The sequence below is a fragment of the Callospermophilus lateralis genome, chromosome 9 (assembly GCF_048772815.1).
Source record: "Callospermophilus lateralis isolate mCalLat2 chromosome 9, mCalLat2.hap1, whole genome shotgun sequence".
NCBI lineage: Eukaryota > Metazoa > Chordata > Mammalia > Rodentia > Sciuridae > Callospermophilus > Callospermophilus lateralis.
Window position 1 is genome coordinate 100640737 of NC_135313.1, and position 12128 is coordinate 100652864.

Consider the following 12128-nt stretch of genomic DNA (forward strand, 5'->3'; position numbering starts at 1 on the left):
AAATATGTACAGTGGTTTGGAACCAGGCAAAGAGGAAATTTGGTGGAAGAGGGAAAAATGGTGCCCTGTGTTATGTGGTGAAGAATTGCTCAGAAAAATTAGTATTTATCTGGACGGCAGCTATGCTAACCACTATACCAGAAAGCTATTAATTTGGGAGGGAGAAGATGGATCCATAAATTAGTGGAGTTGGGCAGGATGGTTTCCAGACAGAATAAACATCAACTTCTTTGGGCTGTAAATAACAAGGTACTACAAGCAAGAGATGAATTCAGAAAAGGAACTGACCAGTTTGCAAGCACAATTTAGAAAATGGGACTATTTCCCTAGTCTTCTTAGCCACTAAAAGTTTCTTAAATTATGATCCGACCTGGGAAGCAGAGACCACATCCAGAGAGTGCCAGTGAAACATGTCTCAGAGTAAAAAACAAAACATGTATGTGCCATTGACTGTAGTGACCTGTGTCTTAAGGTTCTTGAAGTGATGCCATTTAAAATGATATTTTAGCAAGAGTAAGGTGCCTAGAAAGCATAAGGACATGGTTCACAGCAGCCTGATGTTGGGACATCAGTCATCAAATGTTAAGAGAGGTATATTACCAAAGAAATCGTGGGTACAGCTTTTGGCACATAGATTCAACTGAAATCAAATACATAGGAAACCCACATGATGTTTGAGAGAACACAAGGCAAATGCATTGCTATTGTGGACTACAAAGGGACCAAGACTTTTTGAAACAAAGAATTGCAAGCTCCCAACTGTTACATAGAAGCAGGAAGGGGTTGAAAGTTACTCCTCTGCCAAAGGGCACATTTTTTTCTCCACCCATTTATTTTTTAAAAATTTGTTCTTTTTAGATATACATGACAGTAGAATGTATTTTGATGTATCCTACATAATGGAGTGTAACTTCCCGTTCTTGTGGTTGTACATGATGTGGAGTTACACTGGTCATGTGCTCATATATGAGCATAGGAAAGTGATGTCTGATTCATTCCACTATTTTCCCATTCCCATCTCCCCTCCCTTCTCTTCATTTCCCTTTGTCTAATCCAGTGAACTTCTGTTCTTCCTGCAACCTCCAGTTATTGTGTGTTAACATCTGCATATCAGAGAGAACATTCAGCCTTTGGTTTGGGGGGATTGGCTTATTTCACTTAACATGATATTCTCCAGTTCCATCCATTTATGGGCAAATTCCATAATTTCATTCTTCTTTATGGCCAAGTAATATTCTGTTATGTATATGTACCACATTTTCTTTGTCCATTCATCTGCTGAAGGGCACTTAGGTTGGTTCCATAGCTTGGCTATTGTGAATTGAGCTGCTATACACATTGATGTGGCTGTGTTACTGTAGTATGCTGGTTTTAAGTCCTTTGAGTATAAACCGAGGAGTGGGATAACTGGGTCAAGTGGTGTTTCCATTCCAAGTTTTCTGAGGAACCTCCATACTGCTTTCCATATTGGCTGCACCAATTTGCAGTCCCACCAGCAATGTAGGAGTGTGCCTTTCCCCCCACATCCTCACCAACATTTGTTGTTACTTGTTTTCTTGATAATTGTAAAGGCACATTTTCCAATGTCCCTTTCAGAAGTTGAAAGGGTGATGGAAGATGATTGTCTCAGCAGCGGAAGCCGGAGTGTGGAACACTGTGAACTGGGAGTCACTCCAGGGAATGTTCCACTCCCAGAGGAGGACACTAGCCATGTGTGATTAGCAAATGCCTCCCCGTCTCCGTTCCTCAGATGAGCATGTCCCCTGGTTATCCATCCCACTGGGTGTTGGGTGTTGGCATGTGCAGGGTGTGTCGGCTGGATAATTTGTCTTTTTCAATTTGCATGTTTCTAGATCAAAAGCCACATCCAGAATGGACGTAGACCACACAATCTTGAACTTCAAGCCTGAAGTTGATTGCACAGGTTTTTGGAATCTTGAGTATATTTTACAGGTGGGACATGAATGACCATTGCTGAGGGCAGACCGGGCTATTATTGACTTCACCGATGGCAGGTTTGGCCCTGGTACTTACTTTGGCCAGTTCTGAGCAGAGGTCTAAAGAGGACCCACCTCTGCCTGCGTGCTCTCCTCCTGTGCTTCTGCTGGTGTGCTGCTCCTTGGGAAGGATGAGAGTCACGTGGGGCAGAGCCAGACTGCCCCAGCTAAGCCATCTAGCTTAGCTGACCCCAGCCGACCCCAGAGGCAGGAGCCACATCAACCAAGTCAGTTGGGATCAGCCAAGCCCCAGAAGACCCAGGTTCTTGATCGAAGTCAGCGTTCACTATTGCATGGTGCTGGGCTTCCAGGGACAGCGTCAAGTGGCACGGTGGTGGTCAGAGTTAACGGAACAAAAGAGAGGGCTCTGTTGAATAATCTTAATGGGCTTCTAAAGACTGGGGGTCACCCCATCTCAGGCAGCACAGGGTAATAGGGGGACCTGCTGCTCTCCTGCCAAACCAGAGCACAGATGCTTCCAAGGAAAAAGTAGCAAAGCAGAGAGTGTGGGCCCAGCCAAGCCGGGTCCGGTCCTCCCACCATCCCAGCAACCATTCCCACGGAGAAGCAGGGAGACGGAAGAGGGAGGAGCAAGGACGGGAGTGTGGCTCCTGCTGTGTTCTTTCCACCAAGAACTCTGGTCCCAGAAGAGGTCGGTCCTTCCCCAGGCACACAGTGATGGCTTTGGTGTGCTCTTAGAGACCAGTGAAATTCTATTCCCCCTAGGTGTCTCCTCCACTGTTTGACCATAAGACCTTGCTGCATCCCATCTGTTTGGAACTGAATGCCCTCTAAGCCAGATGATGTCCCATGTGGTTTTGGCTTCAAGACTACCTGAAGCCAAGGTAGTCTACCTGAAGCTAAGGTAGTTCTCAGGGAGAAAAGGAGGGAGTTCAAGGACCTGCACTGGGAGATCAGAAGCCTAATCCTGCCGGAGGTGCCCTCTTAGCCCTCTACCTCAGGGCTTACTCTCTCCTGTTTTCATGCCACAGTTCCTAAATCTGTCCCACCCCCAGGATGGGCCTCATGCCTCCCTCTGGATTCTCTGAAGGTTTATTACAGTGGTTCAATGGTTCCCTATAGCTGACTGCTACTCACGGCTGCTCCCCATGGTCCCTTCTGCCCAAGATGGCAGGTGGGTATCCGGGTTTCACCTGCCTGCCCTAAGTCTTTCCTTGGCCTGCACCAGGAAACACCGCTTGCCCAACACGGGGCCCGATTATCTCCTTGCCACCACCCCCAGCCTGGCACAGATGGGCTCCATGCTTACCCACCACGGGGAGGTCTCTAACAGAGGAACGCTGGGCCCACACCTGGATCCTGCAAAGCTGCTAAGAGGTGCAGACCAGCTCGATGGAAAAACAGCTGATATTCATCAACCCTGCCCACACCCACCCCAAAGGGATAAGCAAACAGCCCGTAAATGCCTCAGAATTAAACATCTCTTGGCGAAGGTGGGAAAGTCAATTTTGACACTGTTAAGAAAAAATACAGCCTAATTTCCGTTCAATTGCACCAAATTTACTGCCCAGATTCTCATTAACGACTGTCAAGGGAGAAGCAGATAGACAAGATAAATTATGAAAAAATTACTTTTTTAATGTACAAAAAGACTTATTTACAAGTGGAGCGTGTCATCTCAATTCATAGCATGTAGAAAAAGCTAAAAATGTTTTGGAGATATAAATTTGGCCGGACGACTCACCTACAGTATATTCAGGGACGACGTTTTCTTCACAAAATATATACAGGTTGGGGACGGCGAGCACAGCCCTATCCCAGGAAGGGAGCCTACGCCACCAGAGCCACACACCCCTGGCAAAGGCTCAGGGCTGTCATTTGAAGTTGGCCTCATCTCTGGGTCTTAACAAGGAGTTTTGCTATCCTGGGAAACAGAGGGCCCAGTTAATCAGCGCTGGGCCCTGTCCACAGGCTGTTGAGAAGTTCGTCTCAGGAGCCAGGGTCACAGCCGGACTGAAGCTACGTGGCACAGTTGCTTTGGCTAGGTTGCCAGGAATTCAACACGAGAAGGTTTGGGGTGCGTGCGCACAGCGGGAAGAGGCACCGGTTCACCCTATGTATGATCAGGAATGATGTCTTTTTGGAGTCACTTCCAAATTCCACTTGCAGGTGGGGCTTGGTCACACTGAAGAGGGAAACTCTGTGACCATCCCTCAGGGTCCAAGAGTCAACCCCTTCACCCTCCCATCCCCACCCAAACACCATGCAGGACATCATTCTCTGCCAAATAACCAGGGAGGTCAGAGGTCAGGGAATTCAGAAGTTATAGGGGGTGCTTGTCGTGGCCTGGCGTAGACCACTGATTGGGCTGCTGGTGACTACTCACCGGCATGCACCACGCGCAGGAGGCTGGGCAACGGTCGCCCTCGAGCCTAGAGTCATCCATGGTAAGGTGGGCAGGCAGTGCATTGGAGAAACAGGACTAGGTAAACATGCGACTTCTTCCTACTGAGACACCTCAAGCTGCGGTGTGCCCTGGACTCCTGGAGGCCCCCGTCTTCCTAACCCACAGCAGCTCCGGCAACCCCGAGGTATTTAGGGACAAGCGTTCCTTTAGGAAGGGCTACATTCTACATGCATGAACACTGTAAACACGGAGGGGACAGGCCGGAGCAGCGTGCTCCAGGTAATCCACCTGTTCTCTCCTTTTTCCTGGGGACACTTACATGTTTTATTCAATCATATATACGTGGGCAATCTGCCAGTCCCAAACACTGCTGCAGCGGGTAGAGATTCCAGCTCTACCAAACCTGGAGTTAAGATGTGTTTCCAACACGTTTGGATGGAATGGGCTTATTTTTTCCTCTGTGGCAAAGGAACTCAGAGACCTCAAGGCTGAAGTTTATTAGAAGAATCCCGGTAGGCAGGAATTCCTTTTCCTTACAGGTGGCAGAATAAGAAGCCCAAATTCCTTGAGTAGAAGATCCAGTATGGCTTTCAGATTCAAACCCCACTGTGGCTCCCCGACCCTCTTTCTGCATGCACTCGGGAAGCCCCTGGCCGATGGAATCCCCCATTAGGCAAATGACAGCGGGGAGCAGCGAGAACCCAGTGGGTCCCACAAACACCAAAGGCCGACAAGCACTGGGTACATGAGTTTTTCATTCTTTTCTTTCCTATGGAGACCTTTTTTTTTTTTTTAGCATTCTGAAAAATAGTCCAAAGGACCAGAGGATACTCACGAACTTTCTCTTCACACATCTTTAGTCTGAACCATTGGCAAAAAAAACCTCTCAGCCCTATTTAATACTTTTTTTTTTGAAAAAGAAAAACGTGAATGCCATTCCCATGCTCCGGGGAAGTGAGGAATCCCTCCAGCTCTGCTCTGCACCAGGGTCCCGGGCCTTAAGTCATCATGTTCAAGAACTTGTTCTCCTCGGCCAGGCTGGTGAGCATGGAGCTCATGTCCCCAACGGCCATGTTGCTGATGCCCGTGGGGATGGAGGGCAGAGTCAGGGAGTTCCGGGGGGTGGTAAGGCGGGAGGAGTTCTGGGAGAGGCTGTGGAGGAGGCTGGGGCTGAGCGCACCCGAGAACAAGCTGGAGTGATCGCCGTCATCCATGATGGCGTCGAAGTCGATCTGGGGGGCCTCCAGGAGCTGGGAGTCCACGGTGCTGGACACCTGGTTGACCCCTGGTGAGGGCAAGGGCTGGGGCTGGATGCCGTCCGGGCAGGTCTGTGGCGCTGGTGGCTGGGGCCGCATGGCTGGGCAGCCTCCGTGGCTCTCCAGGCCGCCATTCTGTTCGTACATGTGGATCTGGCCATAGTAGTGGAGAGTGCTGTGGTCCTGAGCACCGCCTATGTCCTGCGGAGGTGGCTGAGGAGGCAGGGTCACCATGGTGCCCATTGCTCCCTTGGGCACAGCCTCTGCTGTCTCCTGATTGACTGACGTGGAAGCCATGGCCTGGCTAGTGGCCCTGGCATAGGCCAACTGCTGCCCAGCACGTACTCCCCGGTGGCGGCCGACGGGGCTGGGCTCGAGGGGTGGCCGGGGTTGTACTAGGCCAAAGTTGGATGTGGCCACCCCCATGGCGCTCTGCTGGGACTCCAGGAAGCCGGGTTGGTGGGGAGGCAGAAGGCTAGAGCCTTGGCGGTAGCCCTCCTGACTCAGGGGGCCTGTCAGGTGGTGACTCTGCTGTGGATAGCTCTGGGCTGGGTGAGGTGGTGGTACCCCAGCCAGTGCTGAACTGGGGACCCCAATTTCCCTGTGGTGGCCGCCCATCATGGAGGGGTTAGAGGCAACTTCCATCTGCTGAGGAAGCCCCAGGTGGCCTGGCTTGGCTGCCATATTGCTGCAGGATTGGGGGAACTGGTTCAGGGCCCCACCGGCAGTACTGGGGCTCAGCTGGGGGTGGGCTTGGCCAAAGTTGGTGTGGGGGCTCCCTGCAGAGGTCATGTTGAGACACTGACCACCTGTGGCTGGCTGTCGCAGCGGCTGCATGTAGTTCACCCTGGGTGCCGAGGGGGCTCCACTATGGGGCTGGAGGTGTGGCTGGGTGCTGTCCAGGCCCCCAGGGCTGGGCTGTAGACCTTGTGGACTGTACCCCGGGTACTGGCTGAAGGCTGGCTTCTGCTGTACCACAGCCAGATTGCCCTGAGAGAAGTGTGGAGGCTTCACCTGGCTGGGCAGGGGGGCATCCATGGTGCCAGAGCTCACCTCATTCCACTGGACAGGCATGTTATTTTTGTTCAGGTTGGAGGGTACCCCATAGCCCAGCTGGCAGCCTCCCATTGCCGGGCCAGAGGGGCCCCCATTGGAGTCTGCAGCCACTAGTCTGCGATGGCCATGCATGCCTGGGCTGGGCAGTTTGGGGTTCTCAGGGAAGCTGGTGCTTTCCGTGGGGTACACCTGCCTTGTGCTCTCCTCCAGGGCGCCACTGGTGTGTGCCTTGATGTATTGCACCACGTCATCCGGCAGCACCAGGTCATCCTCCGGCAGTCCCAGGTCGGACTCGGGCCCTGTGCCGTCCATCTCCGTGGCCATGGCTTCCATCATCACATTCTCGCTGATGCTGGGTGGCCTGGGAGAGTAAGCGGTATGAGCCAGGCTGCCGTCGGTGCTCGGGTGGCTGGGCAGGCGGAGGCCTCGCCTCTCGGTGCAAGGTGGCAGTGTCCCCGGGCTGACGTTGTGGGTGCTGTGGAAGCGCTGTACCCGTGGCAAAGCTAGGGCATCAGGCCGCCGCACAGGGTCGCTGGCCCGTCTTGTGCCGCCGCCTGGTGCTTCATGGGGGAAGGCGGGCAGAGCCCCCAAGTGGCCATGGCCATGACCTTGACCGCAAGCCGGTCCGTCGCTGCCACGCCGGGGCCCTAGTGGGTGTGGGAAGGTGGAAGGCAGCGATCGCTCAGGCGCATCCAGCAGCGCCAGCCTGGTCCGCAGGCTCATGCGCTCCAGGCCGGGGAGCGGTGTGGGTGGTGGCCCTCCGGTGGCCGCTGCATACTTGGCCCGCAGGCTGTACTGCTGCGCAGGCGTGAGGTTGAGCAGCCCCGGGCCGCCGCCGCTGCACTGGCTGGCCTCGCTGGACCTCCGCGAGGCGTCCGTGGAGATGGGGTCGTAGGAGTCCGCCGAGCTGGCGTTGTGGGGCCGGCCGGCGCCCAGGGGGGAGGCCTCGCTGGAGCGACGGCTGGAGAAGTAGGGGGAGATGCCTGAGGAGCGGCGGCTCACGGTGTAGGCCGAGCTGATGGTGCTGGTGGAGCTGTCGCGGCGCTCCTGCAGCTGGCTCAGCATGGTCACCTCGTTCGCTGCCAACTCAGACAGCCGTGGGTTGGGCAGCAGCCCTGTGGGCCCGCCACCCCCAGGGCCGCTGAAGTTTTCCAGGCTGGAGCCTGTAGGGGAAGCAGAGGGGTCAGTTCTGGGGTCCAAGGAGCAGGGCTCTGCCTACTTGGGTGGTACTGAGGCAGTCTGCTGAGTTGGAGCCCTAGGAGAGGGTGTGGCATACAGTTGGCACTCATAGAAAATTTGCAAATGAAAGGGAGGGTAGGAATGATAAATGAACAAATGGTGGCACTTATTGCCAAGGGTGAGTGATTGAAAGCTAGGAGGCCTAAATCTTAGCTCTGTCACTGCCCTGCTGCCTGTGGATTCTGATGATTCTGCTCTTGTAGACAATGCACCTCTCTAAAGATTGCACCCACCCCAGTAATGTGGAATGAACCCTGGGGTGCTTTACTGTTGAACTATGGGGCCATCTCAATAGACAAGAGTAGCCTTTTTTTTTCTTTTTTCTTTTTTTTTTTTGAGACAGGGTCTTACTAAGTTGCAGAGGCTGACCTTGAATTTGCAATCCTTCTGCCTCAGCCTCCCAAGCAGCCTGATCACAGGCATGTGCCACCTTCCCTGGCTGGGACCCGGTTATTGTCCAGAGGGGATTAGGCCCCCGCAGGACCTGGGCTATAGTCTCCTGTATCATCTCAATCCACAGATGGGGGTTGTGAGTTGGGACTCCCTGTAGGCTGCTTATAAGGAGGGCCCTGAGACCCTGTGAGAGAAAAGAAAGAACATGGGAATAGTCAGAGGATTGGTTGATCTCAGAGGAAGGTCAGGATCTCCAGTGGCCCTTTAGTGCTGCCCCAAGTTGGGCCAACATGGCTGGTCCCTTACACACCTGCAGTAATCACTGATGGATGTAGCTACTCAGGGAGGGGTGACCTTGGCTGTCCATAACCCAGGAAATTCCATAAGAGTTCAAAGTGATCATCAGCAGTCCCTCCAGTAGTTGGGACAACAAATATTCCTTAGGATGGGTGTATCACAGTGTTCCCAACAAGGGGCTGTCAGTTCCTGGAGGGCCCAGTGCCTAGTGCAATGTTGGGCATGCAGTTAGCACTCAAGACTTGCTTGCTGAAGATCCCTTCCATCTCAAAGCGCAGGTCGAGCAGAGTGCCACCTCCTCTAGGAAGTCCTCCTGCTCTTGCCCAGATAGACAGGCTTCTCTTTCCTCTGTACTGCTCTATACTTAGTTGTGTCTTTGGTGTCCCTCTGCAATACAGGGGTAGTCCAGTGGCAGGGCTTGCAGTGGTGGGGACTTTAGACGGTGAACACTGTCTACAGCAGGTGCTTAATAAATGACTGGAAAAGGAAGAGGATGATGTGGGTGCCCAAGGTCTGCCTCTTTTTAGGGGGCTACAGGGAAGCATCATGGTGCAATTGAAAGAGCACAGGGCTTTGGAGCCTCACAGGGCTAGACGGTCTTACCCTTGAACTTGATTCAGATGGGGGCGTGTTTGGCTTTCTCAGTCTCCTTCTGTGTGCAATGTGCTGGTGAGTGCTGGGTGGGAGTGGGTCTAGCTGGTGCAGCCCCAGGTTCTCTCCCACCCCACCCATAAGCCCCGGGCGTCCACTCACCACTTGCTGGGAGGGGAGGCAGCTTGGTGTTCCGGGTGTGTGGAGCTGGGCCAGCCCACGAGCAGGAATCCTTGAGCGACTTGAGCTTCTCCCTCTTGAGCTGCTCGAAGCGGTGCATGGTGGTCCCGTGTTTGCGCAGCTGCAGGCCACCAGTGGAGGGGGCAGCCAGGGCTGGGGCGTCGGCCCCTGGGGGTGTGTCATCCAGCGATGTCAGGTCTCCCAGGCTCCCGGGCCCCGTCCCCGGCATCTCCACGCCACTGTCATTGTTGGGGGCACTGCCCAGGGGAGAGGGCTCGCTGCTGCAGGATGACTGAGCCCCGGGGCTGGACTGACACAGCTATAGGGAGGAGGCAGAAGTCAAAAGCTCAGAGAGTGTGCAGATGCACCTCGTCCTGCGTCCGCCCTGCATCCACACCACACTCAGGCATGCTGGGACCAGGGGCGTGGGGGGAGGAAGGACATCTCAAAGAGGAACTTGCAGACCATCGCTGTGGGTCTACGTGAGATGGTCAAGTCACTTCGCTTCGCTTAACCTTGGCCTTCCCAACTACAAGATGAACCTGCCTGCCTGCTGGGCACCTGGCACGTGCACAGGTCCCCGGATGGCAATGAGAGAAGGTGCTGAAGCAGTCCCAGCAACAGCGATGTACGCAGGATGAAGCAGAGGATGAGCCAAGAGTTGGTCCTTGTACTGGGGGGGGGGGGCATCTCAATAGGCCAGAGGCGGGTGTTAGAAAGGGGAGGGACACCCAGGATGCAGCCTTGACTGAATGGCCGCTGCCCTCCCTCTGTGTTGAGGTGGAGTAGGGCAGAGAGCTCATGACCAATGCATAAGTCAAGAAAGACAGAGAACTCGGGCTGCACCCGCTGGGGCTGGGGATGGGACCTGGATGAAGCTCACCCTCTCACCCTGGAGGCAGCACCTCAGGGCTCATCCGGACCAAATGCCCCCAAATCCTAGCCCTTTCCCTGGGAAGCTGTGATGCTTTCTCCCATTAGGGCCCAAGTTCCTGGCAAACAGGGTCCTTCCAGGTCTTCTGGCCCATGGCACTCCCTATTCTCCTGTGGCTGGTCTTCAAGATCCTCTAGGTTGGCGCACCCCCTCTGCAGCCTGGTCTCCCCCCACTCTCCTCCTGGTCAGCTGTTCTGCAGCCACTGTCCTCCCACCTGCCAGCCTACTTCTGCTGCCAGCCTTTACCTACTCTGGTATTCCCACATATAGTGCCCTGCTGTCTGCCTCTCCAAACCCATGGTCTGGGCCCAGGAGGCCTGGACTGACAGGTCAGTGTCTACCTGGGCCATAGTACCAACGAGAACCCCGGCCCACCCTCGCTCACCCCTGCCCGCCCCCAACCCCCACCCGAATCCTCTGCTCACCTCAGTACCGTCTATCCTTAGGGGAGGTACAGTTGGGAAAGAGGCGGAGACAAAGAACAGGTGGTTAGAACAAAAGGAGCAGAGGCCAGAGGGGAAGAACGCAGAACAGGACAGAGGGTTGGGGACCCCCAGCACCCCTCTGGTGCTGGTTGGAGAGGCAGACACGCAGGGACCGCCCCCACCCGGCACAGCCCGACGTGGGGAGCGGGCATCCTCAGCCCCGCCTCCAGCCCTGCCACGGCTGCCCAGCAGGAGCGAGGTCACAGAAAGGGACCTGGACAAGACAGGCTCCATGTGAGGCCAAGGCAGTTAAGGGCACAGAAAGCTGAGTTGGGGAGAGGAAGGACATCATCTCACCCTTAGGTGGGGGACCTCAGAGCAGAGCCCATACCCTCGCGGGGTCCTGGGTCCTGGCCCAGCTGCGAAGTGCCCTTTGCAGCTAGGTCGCCCGGCTCTGCTTACCCCGGAGCTCTCGGTCTTGATGGCTTTGATGTGCAGGCAGTCCTCCACTGCCTGGCTGCTGCTGCTGGCCTCAGCACTGTCCTCAGACCCCCGGCCACCAGGCTCAGTGCTGGCCTCGTTGTCCCCATTCTCCTTGAGCAGCGGGGCGCGGAGATGCACATCGTTGCGCTGTTTCTTGGTGACGTGGGCGTCTGGGCCGTGGACCGTTTTCACATGCTTCCGGAGGGAGCTGGGGTCGGTGTACCTCTTGGTGCAGCCTGGGATTTTGCAGATGTAGGGTTTCTAGGAGGAGAACCAAGACTGTGTCATGGGTGGGAACACGAGGACAAACTCCCCAGGGGCGCATCCCTGTCCTGAAACCATCCCAGGCCCCTGGATGACCTGGCTGGCACCACGGCTGGGCACTCTGCTGCATTTGCAGCCAGCGCCCTGTGCCTGGAGCATGCCAACCGCAGGCCCACAGCAGCCTGGCCCCAGCGGGCTGGGTACCACCTTTTCATGCAAATTAAGTGCATGGTCAAGGGTGCGCTTTCCATAAGACACTGGGGCACTGGTGAGAGAGACTTTGAAAGGGACACACATGCCTCCCTTGGGAGCCAGCACCAGCACCCTGAAGAGGGGAGATGGGTTCAGAGAGGGAAAAAAAAAAAAAAAAAAACCACCTTACTGATAAAAGGTAAAGACTGGGCTCACAGCTCCCCTATGACCACGCCCACATACAGGCACACCCCAGCCACACCCACACCACTCCAAGTCCCCTCCCACCATCCCCACCAGTTATACATTTACAATCACGCAGTCCACCCCCATACACATACACATATGAGCCCGCACACACACACACACACACACACACACACACACCCTCCTTTTCAAGGCTGGTTCTTATTCGTAGAGACCCTGCCAGGTCCAGAGGCCTTTGGGAATTCC

The 12128-nt window shown here is 54.9% G+C and overlaps 1 protein-coding gene across 1 annotated transcript in view; it reads right to left on the reverse strand.

Moving 5' to 3' along the window:
- Positions 1-5264: 5264 nt before the first annotated feature.
- Gli2 (GLI family zinc finger 2) overlaps positions 5265-12128 on the reverse strand; it is a 168910-nt gene continuing 162046 nt past the window's right edge. Inside the window, exons 11-13 of the mRNA XM_077110264.1 lie at positions 11199-11480; positions 9360-9696; positions 5265-7840 (exon numbers count right to left, since the gene is read on the reverse strand). Of these exons, the coding sequence (XP_076966379.1) occupies positions 5364-7840; positions 9360-9696; positions 11199-11480 (3096 nt within the window). The 3' untranslated portion in view covers positions 5265-5363. The remainder of the gene's footprint in view (positions 7841-9359; positions 9697-11198; positions 11481-12128) is intronic.